The following is a 20,197-nucleotide window of genomic DNA, read 5'->3' on the forward strand; positions in this document are numbered from 1 at the left end:
GCAACATTTGAGAGAGTTTCTTGCAGACAAAAATGTTCCCTGTAAGTTATACAGGTACATGTTTACCTCCCTAGACATTCTTGTGGTCTGCTCTGATTCAAATGGAAGCAGTCACTTGACATTCCAGGATAGCTGCATCTCTGCAGTTTTACACAAGTGTTGTACTGTTTGTGCTCAGGAAATATATGCTTCATCTCCAGGTTTATTTTAATATCGTTTGCTTTTTAATAATGTAGCAGCGTTTGGGGAGTTTAGAAAATCCCATGTACACACAGTCAGGGCAGGAGGGAAGAGAGAACCTAAATTCCTCTGCTAAATTGCTTGAAAATCACATGCTAGACACTAATCCTTTTCCTTTAGGCATATGGAAGTTGTGTGGGTGGTGTTTAAAACACTGTATTTGAGATTTATAGAGTCATATTTTGCTTTGATGTGTGCCAACAATAGTAAATAGATACCATCCTATAACAGTATTTTTAAAACCTCATGATTCAGTTAGAACACTTTTGAATTCATCATTTTTCAAATACACTTACTAGATTTACTATTGCAGGAGAAAGGGAGAGAGAAGTAGTGTCATTTAGAGAGGCCTGTGGAGAAATGGCTAATTTTAGAGTTTTTGACAGGACTCTTTAAGAAAACAATCCTAGAGTGAATACCAAAATCCAGATAGTTTTGTTGATTTGAGAGATGCACAGAAAACCTCTTGAGGAAATATTTTTCAGGATCATTGGTTTTGTTTTCTTTCCTTGAACTAGCATGGGCTTGCTTCCACTCTAATGATGAGGAAAGATGGTACAAGGACGTGTTGTGTATAAATAATTTCCTAAAAGATTGCAGGTAGAGATGAGGATTTCCTTGTAAAAGGTCCTTCTATTCTTTTACTGCTGTACATCATGTACACTGTGGCTTTCATATTTTTGAAATATTTTTGTTTCCTTCTAATATTATCTTTCTGAAGATTTTTGAACTGATCGAGGGTTACAATAAATTAACACGTAGCACAGTTATGGTGTGTGAGTGTCATTTAGTCAGTTCTGGCCCCCCCCCCGATTGTATTTTGAAAAGAAAAATTGTTACCAAAGCTCCTGTTTGTAATGCACCCATATGCAGTAGTGCTGTAAACTTTGCTGATCAAACCTTTGAGGGAAGTACAAGTGACTGTTCAGTGCCATCCTCTCGTGTGAGAGACTCCCCAGGACATTGTCTCAGCTGGAGTCAGTCATGGGCGCTTCTTCTACAAGGGACAGCTTGTGTAACTACAATTAAATACCTGAAATATGGAGACCTGCTCTTCTTCAGCCTGATTCTGTAGACAACTAATGTTCTCTAGACATCAGATCACGTCTTTCTGATGAGCCGAGGCAGAGCTGACTGACTCATCCCTTAGACAAGTGTCCACAGGTTCAGCCTAATAGCATGAGGGATGTGCGGAGCATCTGCCAGCCTCTAGTGCGTGGTATCATTAGGACATGATGTAACAAATATTACAAAGACAAAGATCCCTGAAAATATTTATAAGAGGTGCTTTCTGTGGTTCAGGAGCTGAATGTGGCAGGCAGTGATTTCATTGCAAAAAGGATTTTATTTTTTTCTTTCTATAAAGACAGGTGTTTTGTGTATGTAAACATACGTATATATTTAAGGAACAGTCTAAACATGCTATTGACTAGGACAGTCCCAATCTCAGCCTTGGTCCTGTTCTCTTTTCCCTTCCACCGCCTCTGCCACCGACCAAAATCCAAATTAAAATAACTCTTTGGACTGGAGTCATGAGTTGGTGCCTTCTAAGGCTGTGTATCCCCTAAAACACATGAAAGCAAGAGCAGTGAACTGTTAATTCAAACAGAAACTCAACTTGCCAGCTATCTCTGAAAGCTTCTTTCGTGCTGTGTGACCCCTCCCCGATCTGTGCCAGAGGATGTGTTTCTCAGGGTGCCTGAAAGGTCACCGGGGTTTCGGTGGTGTAGGAGCAAGAGGTGAGGACCCTGCCGAAATCTTTACCTTGTGGAGACTCAGGAACACCTGCCTTTAGTGGGTGTGTGCTGTCTGCAAGGTCGCAAAAGAGCTCAGCATGTGTCTGGATAAACTGGAGAGAGATACTGGAGGAGAAATGGTGCCTGCCTGTTTCTGTTTCAAAGTATTTAGGAATGATAACTATAAAGTAGCTGCTGATAAATAGCAGTTAATAGGTTTCAACAACCAATTCACACCTTTATTTAAGGAAAGCAGAAGATAAAAGCCCTATTCCTCGAAACTGCAGAAGAAAAAAAACCTGCTGAATTTAGTGGATTTTAAATTTGGGCCACCACTATTCCAAACACTTGTTCTTGGAGAAATCCCAAAAAATAACTCGAGATGTTATTTCATTAGCTAATCACTCAATTTCCAGCATCTGGTTTCTGTTTTAGCCAAAGTACTAGCCAACAGAGCTCTAAAAACGTACTTTCCTGAAGACTTTTTTTTTCTGTGTTGCTGGTGGAGTTTTGGGGGTGCAAGGTGTTAATGAATAGATAGCCAAAGACCCTACTTATTAATTGCATGTAATTGATTGCATCTAAGGAACTGTCTTGTGCAAGGCATGAAAAACCAGTTGTTAAGGTATAGTATGGCTGTGATCATATCTGATAAATGTTCTGTTGTTTTTTTGTTTTAGGGTTATTGTCTTAACCTTTTAAAAACTCAAAGCAATAAAATTAATACCACACCCCTCCCCCCCCGCCGCAAAAAAAGAAAAAAACAACACCAAAACCCCAACAAATAACAACCAAAAAAAAAGCTCACAAAACCCACAGTCAACCCTGAAACTTTTCTAACCCCATTTCAACATGGTCACAGTGCTGTAACCATTTAGGGTGGTTTATAAAGAGAATCAGAAAACGTTTTGGAGCCATGGTTACAGGAACTAAATAAGCAGTAGGCACTTGAACTAAGACCACTTTAACACCACAAAAGCACTGAGTTTTCTGGGATTTTTTGTCTGAATTTAATCCAATGTTTTATTCTTTCTTTACCCTAATGAAAAATTGATGTGCATTCTTTCATAAATGGCATCTGATGTGGTATCTCTCTTCAGCTCTTTGTGGTTTCCTGTTTTTCATATACAGATGAAAGTATCTGCTGAGATCTATTAAACTTCTCATTTTGTCATTTATGTCTTTCTCAATACAAACCTGCATGTAACAAGTGGATTTCTTTGCACTTAGAAATATAGTGACTATCTTATGCAGTAGAAATACAGGAGTGTACTGTAGTGTTGTACTTCAAATTATTGCCTGTTTTTATTTAGAATAAGTGCATAGTACTTGTTACACAGGACCAACTTAATACAGTGAGTTTGCCACCCCTCCCCCCCCAGTACTAAGTAATTTACATTTGTGCATGAGAAAATAGTTAGAAAAACTAAGGCAGTTTGAACTAATAAAATTTGCAGGAAATCTTACTGAGTCTGTGAGGCCTGTGTCTTTTGTTGATTTAGCAGTTATTTCACTATGAATGTGTGAGATCTTATCCTTAACAATTATACATTGGTTATATTTTGGTTAATTAAAATGTTTTTAAAATATCATATTATCTGATCTCAATGTGCAGCTGAACATTTTAAGAGATGTTATGGCTTGGGAAAATTTGGATTTGACCCTAATGACACAAGAATTGCTGTTATTGAGAGTGATAAGATGGAGCACATTGATGTGATCAACCTTATCCCAGTTTCCAAATACAGGTACTTGGATGGTAAAACAACTAACCTGCATTATCTTCAACTGTGCAAATAGAAACTGAATCTGACAAAACATGGCTTGGTGTGTTTGAAAGGATAATTCTACTTTCCTGTCTATGAAAGTTAATGTAACTGTACTGGCTTTATGACAGGTCTTGGACCACTCTTGGTGGTATCTGGTTGACTGCTGACATGTTACTTGACCACTGTTCATGAACTTCAGCTATAGCAAAAGTCATAATTGTAGATATTAAATTGTTGATTATCATTCTGGGAAGGAAGGCTGTGAAGAAAGGAGTTTTTTAACAAGCATAGAGCTGGTCCTTTACATTATCTCTGAAAGGATGAGATTGTTTGCAACACCTCCTTGGTAGGGTATTTTGGTTTCTGCAGTGTTCTTTTTGTTGTACTCCTAAGGAATCTGGAATATTTATCATTGTGAAATGAATGACACTTCAGCTGTGTTTAAAGGAAGGTAAGCCATTCTCGTATTTGCTTAGGCTGCTTTCAGGAAACTTAACTTGTATGGGTTTTTTTCCCCTCTGTAGAGAAATAAAATTAATGTTACACTTCACTCCTTTAGAAGTTCAATTTTGATATCTAAATGAGGTATCAAATCTTAAATATGTTATTTCATTGAATCTATTCTTTCTACCTGTTCAACAGAACTATAGTGCCATGGAAAGTGTTCAGGCAGTGCCTTCATGAAGTTCATCAGATTAGCTCTGGTTTGGAAGCAATGGCTCTTAAATCTACTATTGACTTGACCTGCAATGACTACATTTCAATTTTTGAATTTGATATCTTCACTAGATTATTTCAGGTAAGATTTGAAAATTTTAGATACTTATGTGAATTTGAGAAGCTTAGTGCCCTGAGGCAAGGAAGTAGATTTTTTTCAAAACTGAAAGAACTGAATCATTATGATTTAGAAATAAATCATGCATTTCTTTTAGTCCTTCAGGAGTGTTTGAGGCAGCAACACACATATCTGAAAAACTGAAAGCATCTAGCAACACCTGCTTCATTTCTGCATGCATCTAGTGTTAGTGCAATTGCTTTGTGTTTGCTGCTTACTTACTTGTATTTTCAAATACATTCCTAGGAATGTAGACCTCCTGATCATCAGAGTCAGTTGTGGTTTTTGTTGTGCATTTGTATCTACATATTTGAGGTGTTTCTACAAACACATAAAGACAGTTGCCTGTCACTTTCTTTTAGGCTAAATGTAGGCCTAACTCTTTTCTTTATGAACATATTTTTGCCATTAATGCTTTGTTGCTTATTTACAACGAGGAACTACATTTGCGAATAGCATTGATTGTATTACTATTAATATTTATCTGAAATAAGCTTGTCATGTATGTTTTGTGTCTATTTTAAGAACGTATGTAAGGTATTTTAGTCAATATAGAAGACTACTGATTTGCATCCGTGTTAGATGTACTGTTTCTGGATTTATCACTTTGGATTTTTTTTTTTTTTTTTGTATATAGAAACCATTGAGATATCTTTAATTTATTTGATAATTTATGTTCTTTACCGTGTACAGTAGTAAACTAGCACAGAGCCAAGAGTTGCACTAGGGAAGGTGTAGAGTGGATATTAGGAAAAGTATCTTCACTGAAAAGATTATCAAGCACTTAGGGACATGATTTAGTGAGGGACATGGCAATGCTGGGTTAAAAGTTGCACTAAATGATCTTAGAGGTCTTTTTTTGGCCTAAATAAATACATCATTATTCTTTTGCCTGATGGCGATATTTCAAAATATCAGTTTTACATCAAACCCTGTGTTGATGTTTTGTTTTCCACATCGTCCTGTGCTAATTGTTGCTTAGATGTCCTAGTTTTGCTCTTGTGAGAAAGGGTGCCATTATGAAGTTGATAGTAAAATCTGTCAGGAGGGGATTAATGATTTTAGTATATAGAGTTTTGATTTTGATTATCTCTTCTCCATTCTGAGTCAAAACAGTGTTACAGTTGCAAATGTTAATGGTGTCAGTAATCTCTTTTTAATTCAAGCACAAATATTGGTCACTTATTTCTTTGTGAGGGCAGTGCTGGTTTGATTCATTATTGTGCCTGGTGCTAGAAGAAGGGGATCAGCAGTATTGGTACATGTAAAGAGAGATGACTGGTAAGGGTTAACTTTTAATTCAGCAAAGAAGCAGAGAGGTATGTTTTGCCAAACAGATTAGGTGCAAAAGCTGTGTAACTGTTGAACTGAACTTGCACTGAACCTGGCCTGAGAACTTCTCCCAGGAGGTTACATTTTACTTCTCTAGTTTTTAAACAGCTTCTGTAGCTATGTGTGCATACACCCACAGAGAGCAAATCCCAATTAAGTAATCAAAATACTGTTTTGCCAACTGTGGGTTATGTTACAGAAAAGCTGCATTTGTAATGGTGTTTATTCACAGAAGAAAGCAAGACTAGGCTTTGTGGAGATCCTGTGAAAGTGAAGTTGCTCCCCCTGCCTCCCCATTGTATGTATGCACAGCTTTAAGTGCCGTGTTCCCTGACCAGAGAGAAGCCTAGCAAGCAGAATATATGGATGCTCTTCAGGAACTTCAGTCTGTTACTATTAACATGTCCTTTGGTGTGAAAATACATCCATTGAACAGAAAGGGAACAAATCTTGTCCCTTTTAGCACTTCTGCTCTCGTAAGACTCTGTGTACACAAGGCAAGCTAAGGGTTCTTGCCTTTGAATGGTTTGGGTTGGAAGAGACGCTAAATGTTGTCTTGTTCCAACTCCTCTGCCATGGGTAGGGACACACTTCTACTAGACCAGGTTGCTCAGAGCTCCATCTGGCCTGTACACTTTCAGGGATGGGGCATCAACTGAAATGTTGTGGATCAACTTCCCTGGGCAATCTGTTGCAGTGCCTTCATTACACTTAGACTGAAGAAGTCCTTCCAAATATCCAGTCTTTCAGTTTGAAGCCCTTCCCCCTTGTCCTATCACTCCAAGCCCTTGTAAAGTCCCTCTCCAGTTCTCTTGTAGACCCCTTTAGGTACTGGGATGCTGCTCCAGGTTTCCTCAGAGCCTTGTCTTCTCCAGGCTGAATAGTCCCAACTCCCTCAGCCTGGCTTTATAGGAGAGGTGTTCCATCCACCTGGTCATCTTGCTATTCCTCCTCTGGACTTGCTCCAGCATGTCCATGTCCCTCCTGTTCCAGAGGCCCAAGAGCTGGCTGCAGTTTTCCAGGTGGGGTCTCAGGAGAGCTGAGGAGAGTGATAATCCCCTCCCTTGCCCTGCTGGCCTCACTGCTTTGGGGGCAGCCCAGGACGTATTTGGCTTTCTGGGCAGTCAGTGCACCTTGCTGGGTTGTGTCCAGCCTCTCCTCCAGCAGCCCAAGTTCTGCTCATCAGGACTGCTCTCAATCCATTCTCCACTCAGCTTGTGCTTGGCATTGCCCCAGCTCCATGCAAGACCTTGCACTTGGCCTTGTTGAACTTGTTGAAGGAGCTGGCAGGATGCAGTGTTGAATCTAGGACTGGGATTTATTTTTCCCCTCCTTGCTTTTGGACAAATTTAAACACTTCAGGTGCTTATGGCCTCTGTGCTGAAACCTGTCTTCTATTTCATGTGTCTGACTTGATGAGGTATTAATTTTAAAATGGACAGGTATTCATCTGTGTTCAGGTAGTGGCTTGGGTTTGCCTTGGAAATGTAACACTCTCAATCTAGATGGGATATCTAGAATCTCAGTGTTAGAGTAATCTGCTCAGGCACGTCACACAGGCATTTCATCTCTGCCTGATTAGCCCTTAGAAGTTCTTTTAAAAGGAATTTGCAGGGCACATAAGAACATTGCTTAACTTTACCTGCCTTGATCTTCTGAGAAATAAATTAAAAATCTGCAAACCATTCAGAGGCAGTTTCTTGACTTCCCAAATGCTGGCAATGGACATTTATATATATATATATCTGTATTAATCCACTATTTTTAAAAAATCATCCTTCATTTACAGTAATGGACTGTTCATGTTCTTTGAAGTGATAGCATATCAAGCATGTTTCACTGAGTTTTCTGAAGCATTTGCTATTCAGGTTAGCAAATACTCAGGTGAAGTGCTGTCAATATTTGTTTTGTTTTCTGGCTTTAATACTATTATGGTGACTGAAGAAATCAGAAGTAGAGAATTTTAAAAAAAGGAATGACAGCTCAAATTAGCAGCTTTATTATGATTCATTTGTTAGTGTTACTTATCATTAACTATGAAAGTGCTTCAGGACTTCCCAGGTTTAATTGTGTTTTTATTAAACCATCATAGAGTCATACTTTCCAGGTTCTAACTAAATATGATGTTTTATATTTTATGTAGCTGTGAATAGAAGGTCTCTTAAATTCTGAGTCTCCAAAATCTTTATCCAAAAAGTTGTGCTTGGTGTTCTTGGAATAATTCTTTTGAAGGAACACTTGTAGCAAAGTTGAATATATAGGACAGTCCTTTGTACCATTCAGACCTAAAGCAAAAGCGTGTATTTTTCAGCTGAAGCTAAACACACTTCAGGTGTCTCTGACTTACAGACTTGAGTTTTATCAGAAATACAGAACTACCTGGCTTCATCTCTTTACTTGTTTGTCTTCTTTTTGTAGCCATGGGGCTCGATCTTAAGGAATTGGAACTTCTTAGCTGTGACACATCCTGGATATATGGCATTCCTGACATATGATGAAGTGAAAGCAAGGCTGCAAAAATACAGCACTAAACCTGGGAGGTGAGTGGTTTCACTGTGTATTGCTTTCCAAATAAACTTGCTGTCTCAGAACCTACATCACTCTCCTAGGTTCATACTTCTATTTTGCATATTTTTGCATTTTATTTAAAACCCACTAAAGAAGTGAAGCAAAAAAATACCACATTAGTACACTGAAGTCTAAATATGTAAAAATAAACAGAAATAATTTGAAAATAAATTGCTTTTTCTTTCTTCTTCTGAATTAGGTAAAACAAACAATGCATTATTGAAAAGCATATTTTAAAATATAATTTGATTTTCAAAATTTACATTGAATTTTTTCTTAATAGTAAAGCAAAAATCATCTTAATACCTTTCATGGTAACATTCAAGCTATAAATTTAATCTGTGATTCTGTGTTCCTTTTGTGTTTCATATAATTCTTTTCCCTTTGCCCGTATCATTCTATGTCATAAACTCTTCACCTAGAAAAGCAACCAGTCAGATTAAAGATCATGACGTGTAGAGTTTTTAAATACTTTTTATGTGCTGCTGTGCATAGTAAATTATTTAAACTGAGCTTTTACCAGTATGTCACTGTTGTCCTGGGTTTTTTTCTTCACTCAGGAGAAAAAGAAATTCAAAATGGATTTAATCCTTTATTACTTACCTTTTATTTTGCTAGTTTTATCTTACAGTTATGAAGCTTTTTTTCCTAAGGTTTCCTTGTTGAAACTTCTGCAGAAGCACTTGTACTCATAGTTAAAAGTTTTGAAACTCGTTAGTGAAGTCTACCAACAGTTATAACCATATTCTGTACTCGGTTTCTTTTGATTTTTAGCAAGTGGTATACTGTATGCTGAGTTACCTTAGTACTCGAGTGCATATATAGAAAAATCTTGTGGTTCCAACAGAAAACTGCTGATTTTTAGCTTGATACTCATGGACACTACTGCATAAGTCAAATAACTAGGCTGATTTTGAGAGCATTTGATGGATTTAGTATTTTCTCTATTATTGATCCTGGTGGTGTGATAGAGAAATTATCCCACATAGCTTTTATGTTCCTTGTAAATAGAAAGTTAGTTTTAAAATAGCTTTCTATTGTATATCGGAAGATTACTTCCTGAGCTGCTTAGGTGAAATGCTGGAGTGTAAAAGAGGGGATATGAAGTGAAATTTCTTCTTTAATCCAACTAAAACATCCTGCAAATTACAAGATTCTGTTCAGATGAATAGTTAGTACTTCATTGTAATGTGGATCCTACTGAAGGTTATAAGAGCTCTGTCAAACTTCAGAGAGGCTTAGATTACTTATATTAGTTTGGAACAAAATAAAATATTGATAGGTAATTAAGAAAAGTGCTCTATAATACCAGATTGAGTTTGTGGTCTTTCACTGTGAGATGCTTTTCTCAGTGAGGTTTTCACATGTGAAATGGTGTCTAACACGAAAGGGAGTAGCGTTTTTAGTAAGAAGCTCTATCCTGTTGCCTGTAATCTTTCTTTTCTTCTGATTGTGCTGTCTGTCTATATAATGTATACTCTCAGCTACCACCTGTAACACAGAGAAGTATTTAAATCTAAGTCCAATTGTGAAGTTAATATTTGATTTTTCTGAAACAGAAGTGATATTTCTTTTGTTCACCTCCACAAGCTCACACGAAACTACCATTTTCTAGTAGAGTAGGTTTTATCATTCATCTTTCCCGTTTCTGTTGCATCTAAAGATGCTTTATGTTTTTCCTTCCACTTGTTCAGGTTATTGGCCTGCACATGCACAGAAGGTGTCTGTTGCAGCTAGGGAGACTGAATAATATCATACACTCTCCTTGAAGAGGTTTTTTGGACATGTCTGAGCGAGACTGCTCATGGTGAATGTGCAGTTTTCACTCTGAGAGGTAAAACACAGGCAGGTGAAAAGCAGGGGTTAGGCAGATACTCTTACTTTATTTCTGCCCATGAGAAACTGACAGTGTAGAAGAGGCAGGTTTATTTAAGGTTATACAAAGAACATGACAGAACTGGGAATCTGACCCAAATGTTCAGGGACCTAGTTCAGTGTCTGAACCAGAGGCTGTAATTGCTCTCTTCACTTCTTTTTCTGGACTCTGAATTACACTGACTTTTCATTCATCCTGTTTTTATCAAGCTACATTTTCAGACTGAGCTGCACTCGCCTGGGCCAGTGGGCCATTGGGTATGTGACTGGTGATGGGAACATACTGCAGACCATACCTCACAATAAGCCTCTGTTTCAGGCTTTGATCGATGGCAGCCGGGAAGGATTGTAAGTACAAATTCTTACAGCCACCATGGCTATGAAATCCTTATTTCCTTGTTCTCTTAATGCTTATATGGGTAGTTAAAGATGTTTAAAACAGAGAATCTGCATATGGTAGTTAGCATTCTTTCAGAGTTTAACAACCATGGATTTAATTAATTTAAAAACCACTTGTTTCTAGTTAATTCCATTAACCAGAGTTACTGAAAGTTAACCAAAGTCATATCTCATAACAAATAAATTCCATGAGAAAATAAAATGAGACAGCTGTTGCATTGATCCCTCCTTCCCCCCACAGCCCCCCAAGAGTCCCAAATGCACTTAGGCTTATTGAACAGTTACTACTTCCAGTTACTCATGTGTCTAACTGTGGACAATGATTTGAAAGCTATGTAATTGCTTTTTTATATATTGTGCAGCCAGAACATTTTCCACATTCTAATAGTTTGCTGAAAAGATTTATAATTATTAGAGAATGCGAGTTTATAGGGAGAAGTAGTACATTTTTGCTAGGTTGGCTGAAGTAACAGACAGATATTTGGTGTCAGAATCTTTTCCCTGGGATACATGTTTTGGTATACACAATATATATATATATATATATATAGATAGATAGATAGATAGATATAGATATATAGATATATAGATATATAGATAATGTGAAAGAAAAGGGAAAGGCAATTGATCAATCCTCAAAAAAAAAAAAAAAAAGATAAATCTTTTGCAGTCTTGTAATTTTTCTCAGTCCTCCACAGTCTAGTATTTTTTTTTTCAGGTATGGTGATTTCATACCTGTAATAAAAACACCCTTATATTGGTAGTATTTCTCTCTGACAAAAACTGAGCAAACAAAAACTGAGAATATTTTATGCGGAGTGTTGTTTTTATACCTTATAACTTTTTCATTTTGTGACTTAAAAATGTATGACTTTTAAGAAACTGTTTCCAAGTTACAGGTAACATAAACCCAAATGTAGAACAACTTAGGGTTGCTGTAATATCATTTAACATATTATTAATTTCCCACATGATTGAAATGCTGCCATTGGTTCTTGCCTAATGTCCAGTCTGCATCAGAAGTTCTCAGTGTAGATTCTTGTCATAATATACATAGATACGCATATATATAATATTGTGACATATATAATATTATATATCTCATAATACAGATACACACAAATCTTACCTTCTTTTCTGCAGCTTTACTTGAAATAGTCTAGAGTCCTGAGCATGATGTTCTCAGTGGGGAAATCACTAGGAAGTATATGAGCTCACTGTGAAACAGAGATCTGAAATAATACTCTTTTGAGCTACCCCTAGAAGGTTATCTGCTATTCAAAACTCAGATGCATTCTGGTGGTAACTATGCAGGTGATGTCAATATCGTTCCTCTGCTTTTATAAATACACTTGAGCATGTGTCAAAATGAATAATATGTCACAATTCAGTTGCATTCAAAAGATAAAATAGATGGCTGAGGAAAGATGATTTAGTTTAGTTAATGTCTACTGTAACTTATTCTGCCCCCTTGAAATTTTATAGGTATGATTTAGCTGATAAAGCTAAAGTAATGTGCATATTTATAACAGTCTTCTTGTCATGCAGTTATCTGTTCCCAGATGGACGAAGTTATAATCCTGATTTGACAGGATTATGTGAGCCCACACCACATGATCACATAAAAGTCACGCAGGTATGTTGGCAGAGTTTTGAGTTACTTTGTAGTCTTCACTTCCCTTAGTATCTCACCTAGCAGTAATAATAAGCTTTTATTAAACGTGGGTAATAAGTTTGTAAGAGTGAAAACGTGTTGTTGATAGAAGGGTTTAGGTGAAGAAAAGGAGAATAATCCTTTAGACTCTAGAGTGGATAGCGATGCACATGACATGTCTTGGAATGTTTTGTTTATTATGAGCCTTTTCCAAATGAAAAGTGTTTCAAACAGCTATCAAAGGTTTTTCTGATATTTATGTAATAGATTTATGTAGCTTGTTTTTTCTTGCTAATAACAAAGGGGAATACAGAAACAAAATGAGGACCAAATAATGGTTTGGAAGCCTGAATAGGAATGGTACAGTTAGTTGGCAAGTTCAGGAGGAAAAGTTCATGCATCGCAAAAATACCAGGTTCAAGGTATCCAATTCTCTCCTTTGTTCTTTGTCTATGGTGCAAATTGAAAGAGAGATCATGGAAAACAGCAGAAGTAATTAAATGCCTAAACAGAGTCACTTAGCAGAGAATTGCAGAGAAAATTAGAATATGTAGTTGTGTTTATAGTGTTGTTAAGTGATGGTGTGATTATTTGTGCAGATGTTTAATAGTCAAGTTACTAGGAAGTAGCGACCCCAAGAGAAATGCTTGATTAAAAATTGTGCTGAAATTAAGACTGTAAGGTTAAGGAATACTGTGTCGAACATTTTTCCTGATGAAAACATCTGGAGCATTTGAAGATATGTTCAAAGACTAGATACAAGCCGTGCTGTTCCAGATGGTCTTCTGTTTCTTCAAATGAGACTGGATGACCTGCTGAATCTTCTGTACTTCTGGGTGCTCTGTGTGCATTCCACCTCCAGAAGTATTTTAGGAAAGAAGTATTCTTTACTATCTATGGTATTATTAGAAATACCGTTGCAAATATATCTGTTTTGTAAGTAAGAGAATTCCTAAAACCAATTACCTGAGGAAAGCCTCAATACTTCCACGTCTCTGACTTCCATCTTTTCCCTCCAGTCTTAAGATAATAATGAAAGAGTAATGGAGATTCATCAGGTATTTGTGTTGTGCAGAGAAATGCTCCAGCCCATATCTTTGCTTTGTCTCTAAGAAAGGAGAAACAGCACAGGATCAATGACTACCTTGTTCTTCACAAGCCAATCATATTTTATTTTGCATCCTTTGAATGAATCATTTCTGCACATGTAGTTATGAGGACATGATTGGCTAATTCTGATGGTAATTCCACAGAGTCTGAATTATGTGAGTCTGCCTTAAATAAAATATAACTGAAGAGGTTTAAAGTTGTCACTATACCTGCTTAAACTTAAACTTAAAGATGGTATGGAAATGGCTGCAGGGCTAGATGGCTGCAGATGGATTCTTTGCTAGAGCTCCACCATAAGCATATTTAGTACACTGACTACAGCTGCAGATACAAGCTCTCTGTCTTGTTTTCTCTTTTTCTTAGCCTCATGTCCCCTCACTTTACTTAGCAGTAGCTGCTTATTTTTCCATGATCTGGATTGTACTTATTTTATGCTTTCTAAATTTAGTTTTTCAAGGCTTAAAAAGCTTATTTCAATGCAAATGCATTTAACTGTCCGTTCCCCAGCAATAACTAATTCTAGAAAACTGTTCTAGACTTGAGTTTTGTCTGTTACTTGTTCCTTCTAATGGTGGTGTTCTACCTTCCTGTCAGTCTTGTAAGGATGCAAAGTACTGAACAATCTGTGCATGACTGTTGCCAAATTATCCTGCAGGGTGTTCTTGCCATACTTCCTTTACAAGGATTGTGTACTTTAACATACTGCTATACAACATCCTTGCTGTAGCCCTCTTGCTTGTCAGTTTTCAATCCAATAATCTTCTTGGTCCTAAACTCATACCTAGAAACGAAAATCCTGGTTTTGTTCCTATTCATCACTTAATTTTTCACTTAGAACCGTATGTTCATTTTCTTCCTTCTGGCTGCAACCAAAGCAAAGCAGGATATGTGCCTTGCATAGCAGTTACATGTGACAAGTCTGTACAAAATCTAATAGGTGCAGATATTTTTAACACTTCTTGGCATGAACTGAAGTATATCACAGGTTGGAAGAGGTAAAAATGTAAGCTGTTTCAGTAACCTTAGTGTGGCTTTTAGACAGATGAGTAGCAAGAGTTTCCTTGATTAATAAGTAAAGCAGATTGGAAAACAGGGCATTTGGAGAAATATATTCTTTGTGAACAATTCCTTGGAAAGAAATAATCGCTTGACTTTCTTTTGTTACAGGAGCAGTATGAATTGTACTGTGAAATGGGTTCCACTTTTCAGCTGTGTAAAATCTGTGCAGAGAATGACAAGGACGTGAAGATAGAGCCTTGTGGACACCTTATGTGCACTTCTTGTCTCACAGCATGGCAGGTACTGTCATAGTTTAGCTGGTGGGGTAGAGGATGGATTTCTGTTACATTCCTGTTTGCACTGTGGGTATATATTTACTTTTCCAGGTACAAGGATGTATATATTTAAAATTACAAACTTCCTCATTTTTCAAACCAGAAATCTGTGAAAAAAAGCTTTGGGAGTCTTTGCAGTCTGGACTTGTAGTCTTGCCAAGGCCATTTGCTGACTGCTGCTGAGTGGAAACTATTTCCTGAGTGCAGTACCTACTCAGACAGTACAAGCTGGGCATTTGGTGCCAATTCAGTCACTTAGGTCACTTCGTGATGTATTTAAAAGACACAAAGAGGACACGTAGCTGCTGGGAATGGATAACTGACTAGACAGCATTTTAAAAGGAGAAGGGATGTCTTTGGTGAGAGGAGGATTCACTCAGTAGTAGAGGTCATGAATTGACCTGTAAAAAATTAAACTTTTAGGATGCTTGTTTTTCACGTTAATAACATGCAAAGCACTGAAACACTTAGATGGCTTTTGATGGTTGTTGGACTAAGAGATTTGAATGGAGGGGAAATTTCCTTCTCTCAAAGTCATTTATGGAACATCCAAAAAAACCCAGAGACTTTCTGGTGGCACAGCTTGGTGTGTTTTGTCCACCTTGTTCGTGGGTGCACCAGTCTGTGGGAAAAGGGGGAGTGAGTACCTTTAATTCAGGGCAGTTGACCCAAAAAGTAGCATCTAAAGCTGAGGTCATTCCTCTTTACAGTTATGCACCATCCCTGCCCCTTCTTTCGTATCTATGTTTGTAAGGTTCATCCAGTTCTCAGAGAGTGCTTTATTCCACATTTAATTCTTTGCTTACAAATGTAGTGAGAAGAGTAGAAAGAATCCTTGAGTCTAGTCCATTTTGGACCTGTTTTTAAATTAATTCACCTCCATCAATGTGTCTTCACTCTTACATTTGTGACATGTCTTCAAGTACTATGATTTTCCTTTTCTAATTAGGACATTTTCTACCTAATTAAGAAAGCCTCAGTGGCAAATTAACATGAAATATCCGCAGTGTAATTTGAGTTTTTCTTCCATTAGCAATAAAGGCTTCTTGAAAAAGAAGTACTCTTTGCTTCCAATTTTGTATTCTTTGTGAAATTTGAGTCTGATGTTCCTTACAGAAATCTTCCTAATTGGCCATAGATCAGAAATTCTGAGGAAATTCCATTTGAGGCCTACCCACAAAAGGATATTTATTTCGCTACTAAGCAGCTGCTGAGCTGGAACAATGTTTCTCATTTCAGGAGTACCCTTTCTCTATTCATTCAAGTTTCATTCTGAATGGCAGACATAGAGGTCTGACCACTTAAATCATTGACTTGAAAAATCCTGAAAAATTCTGAGGGGTCTGTAGTTTTGTTGGTTCTGTTTGCTTGTTCCTTTGGGGGTTTTTTTGGCTCAGCTGACAGGGCTAAGTAGAAGGACTGAAATCTTTGTACTTCTGATTGTCAGGTGTCTTGTGGTGTGGTAGGAGCATGTTGCAGTCTTGGGCCAGTGATGTGCTCTGATTCTGGAGACTTGAGAAGCTAGGTCTCCAGTACTTGGCTATGGGATAGGGATTCAGGAAGACAATGACAAAGCATTTTAGGCTCAGAAAATTGACATATTGAATGCACCAGGTTTCATCAGGACAATAGCTACCAGCTGTAATTGGTCAGGTACATTTCAGACTTCATTACAAATTTAACTTTTGTATAATTAGTGAGGCAATGAAGAAATATTACACTGCAACAGCATCAGCTGTTGTGAGCTTCTGGTGGGTTGTTTAATTGGCAGCATAATGGCTCATTAGGCATGCCTCAAGAGATCCAATACAGATGTTTTCACTAAGCAGAAAAAAATTGAATAAGCACCATCAGGTCTGCATAGAATACTAAGGATGATTGAGCTGTTCACCTTTATGGGGCTCAGTCTCTCAAACAGGACTTGGTTTACTTATTTCCTTTTAGTATTATGCTACAGGAGTAAAATGTCATTTTATACCACAGAAATCTATTGTCTGAAAAGTACATGTTTTCTAAAGGCATATGGGTATATCGGCTGTATTGTAAGGTTGATAATGTTCTCAGTAACCTTTCAGAGGGCATGGACAAGTGTGTGTATTAATATAGACATCTCGAATATATTCAATATCATACTATTGAATACGAGTCTGCTGATGTGTTTGGTTACTAAGGCTTTTTAAAAGAAGGGATGGAAACCGCTAGTGCAGAACACAGGTACAAGAAAGCCTTGAAAATAAAAGCTCTGTGCCTCATTGGTAATGTTTTGGGTTTTTTTTAGAAAATGAAGCTGTAAGGAGTTGTATGGAGTGTGGGAGGGCTTCTGTTCACTTGACCATGGCTACTTCAGTACGACCATAGAATTTTAAGATGTTTTTTGAGGTAGTAAAGTTGACTAGCTAGTGGTACTTATGGTGCTGAAAGTAGAGTAGATGTGTCTTTCCATACAAAATGAAAATACAGTAGTAATCCTGCAAATGATATCAGAAGACATCATTTATGCTTATCTGGCCTTGTGATACAGCTCATCCAAAAACTGTGAAATCATCTGTCAGTTTAGTAAGTGTCAGATAAAAATAATGCTAGAAAAAAGGTAAAAGTTGTTTTTCATCTGTGTGATCAAAAACCTCTGCTTGCTTGGTTATATTTCAGTATTAGTGGGCTGCTTAGAATTAATTTTGGTGTTCATATCTCTTTAGCAGTCTAGCTGACTGCAAATACTTTCAAATACTCTCAAGGCTTTATAGTTCTTCTGGGTGTGGGTTTGTGGTTTTATTTGTTTGAGGGTGAGGGTTTTTTTTTATTTTTTATAATTCAAATCAATGTTGTACTTCTTATTTCTATAAGTGCTTGAAATACTTCTCTGATTTTTGTTCATTATTCGTCTGAATCTAACGGCTCTGTTTATTTCTGGTAAGAGAAAATACATTTCTGAAATAAGTAAAAGGAATTTAATATAGCTGCTTGAAAATCACTGAACAGATATGACTTAAAAATTTAAATTCAAGTCATTCGTGTTTCTAATAATATGTGACAATAATTCCTTGTCTTATATAATTTATTGAAAATATAGTTAAGTCCTGATTTTTTATGTAAATATGGAGAAAGCTGTTTGTAGCTTTAGGTGTTCTGAATGCTGGCAATGCTGCAGCTGTGATGGACTGAATATGTTTTTCCAAGAAGAGCTGCATGCCATAAAGCTTGCCTGCATTTCCTAACATCAGATGAAAAAGAAATACTTTATGGTTAATATAAAAGGTATATAATAAAATGCATTATCTCTGTGTGCGCACCTCACCTTCTTTCTCCTGAAGAAATAGCAAAATTGTAAGCCTGTAAGGAAATGTGTTGCTTTCTGACCTGTAATATTAAGACTGTTTTAGTGTTTTGTAGAGATAATAGTTACATTTTGATTAGTAATTTTTAAGTGAAGCTTAATCTATTAAATAGAGACGGCTTTAAATGTGTAGTCGTTTTAAGATTTAATTTTGTTAAACTATTTCCTGTTTACTCCAGTTCTTTTTTACAGGCTTTTAGAGACTGATTGAGGATGTTTCTATGTAAATGTTTAAGTCCTACTTTTAAAATTATTGCTGGTTTTCTTTTTTTTTCTTTAAATTTACCTACTTTTTTGTCTTGCTGTAGGAATCAGATGGCCAAGGCTGCCCTTTCTGCCGCTGTGAAATCAAAGGAACGGAACCAATCATTGTGGATCCCTTTGATCCTAGGGATGAGAACTCCAGGTGCTGCAGTATTATGGATAGCTTTAGTATGCCCATGTTGGACTTGGATGATGATGATGATAGAGAAGAGTCTCTAATGATGAATCGTTTGGCTTCAGTCCGAAAGGTAACTTTTCAAACACTGCACAGCAGCTAAACCCAGACGTTTGTAACTTTGAACACTGAGAGGCTGCACTTCATGCTTTAGCTCACAGCATCTCACTGAACAGTTGTTGGGTTGAAAAAACAAACTGTATCAATACAAGTGCATTAAAACTGAAGTTGAATTGGAGAAAAAAAAATATTCCAGATTCTCAGCTGATGTGAACTGAGATAACTTAGTTTATAATGGGGGAAGTGAGAGTTTGCACCAGCTGAAACTCTTATCCAATTGTGTGGACAATTCCCTGAGCTTTTATTTGTAAAGAACAAAAAATTTCCTATATTCATTTTCTGCACATGCGCACACATGCATAGAATGTTTTAGGATGAAGGTTGAGTTTCCAAACAGTTTTCAATATTATTATTTTATAAAAGTGACTTGACACCTTATTCATACTGCACACAAGTAGCTTTTAGTTATGTTTCATGTGAGTTGTCTATGATTTTTTTTTCTGTAATTTTTAGAATTAGGTATTCTTAGTGGGAAAAGTATTTTTGAGATTATCCATAGTGACTTCATGTTTTGTCCTGTGTTTTGTTTGTTGCTTGTCTCGAAAGTGCTCCATGTTAAATTCTGAGATCTTTGTAGCAGGAGATTTTATTACTGATAAATAAGCCATATCATTGACAAAAGTTTATTTTATGGTTATCGTTTTTACTACTGTATTTTAGCCTGGAATAGATATTGTCAGAGGCCATACAACACTGATTTTGACAGAGCATTTTACCTTATACTAAGGTCATCTAGATTGAATTGTTGCCTTGGAATTAATTTTGTAACATCTTACTTTTCCATTTCCTTATCATTGTATTAATTTAAAAAAAAAAGTGTTCTTCACCCTCATATCTGAGAGTATCTGTCAGTTAATATACAAGCTTCTGATATCCTTCCTAACCTCTTAAGGCTTATGAATCATTCTTGTGTATGTAATACAACATTCTCTACCCTTGGGGACAGTTTTTCCTTCCTGCCTGGACTTAAATTGCAGTCTGCAGCATGACCTCTGTGAGATAGCCTTGAATTGATGGGCTTTTATAACGCTATCACTTCCATGATAAGGCAAAAATGCATTACGCCTTTATCAAAAGAAGGAACAATAGGCTTACTATAAGAAGTTTTCTTTTAGGTATCTACCAAGTGCTTCAGTGCTTTGGTGCCTTGCTATTTTTTTTTTCCTTGATTTCATTGTTCAGTGAAAGAAATCTTCACTCTGCCAGCCTCTTAAAGTCTATTTGAAATTGTTGAATTATTGCGTCATTTGGTGATTTTTAGCTGCTGTTTTCTTAAAATTGTTACCATTTGTTGTGCATTGATAGTCTTAACCATACCACCTGTGTGTAATATGGCATTTTTTATATGCATTTTTTGTTAGCAATGTCTTCCTCAGACTTGCTTATTTCTTTAACCATTGTTTATTTTTCCTGCTAAGAAGTGTATCTTTGGAGCCTGCTAAAGGAAATTAC

At 36.8% G+C, this 20,197-nt stretch overlaps 1 protein-coding gene across 3 annotated transcripts in view; it reads left to right on the plus strand.

The window, feature by feature from the left end:
* The window catches only part of CBLB (Cbl proto-oncogene B), a 126,505-nt gene that overhangs the window by 74,727 nt on the left and 31,581 nt on the right, over window positions 1-20,197 (plus strand). For all 3 annotated transcript variants that reach the window (XM_066175149.1, XM_066175150.1, XM_066175151.1), the window contains 6 exons: window positions 4,388-4,544; window positions 8,331-8,452; window positions 10,566-10,703; window positions 12,303-12,390; window positions 14,686-14,817; window positions 18,495-18,698. In XM_066175149.1, coding sequence (XP_066031246.1) covers window positions 4,388-4,544; window positions 8,331-8,452; window positions 10,566-10,703; window positions 12,303-12,390; window positions 14,686-14,817; window positions 18,495-18,698 — 841 coding nt within the window. The remainder of the gene's footprint in view (window positions 1-4,387; window positions 4,545-8,330; window positions 8,453-10,565; window positions 10,704-12,302; window positions 12,391-14,685; window positions 14,818-18,494; window positions 18,699-20,197) is intronic.

This window comes from Chamaea fasciata, unplaced genomic scaffold (assembly GCF_029207755.1).
Source record: "Chamaea fasciata isolate MVZ Bird 193981 ecotype frontalis unplaced genomic scaffold, bChaFas1.0.hap1 SCAF_2, whole genome shotgun sequence".
Lineage (NCBI taxonomy): Eukaryota > Metazoa > Chordata > Aves > Passeriformes > Sylviidae > Chamaea > Chamaea fasciata.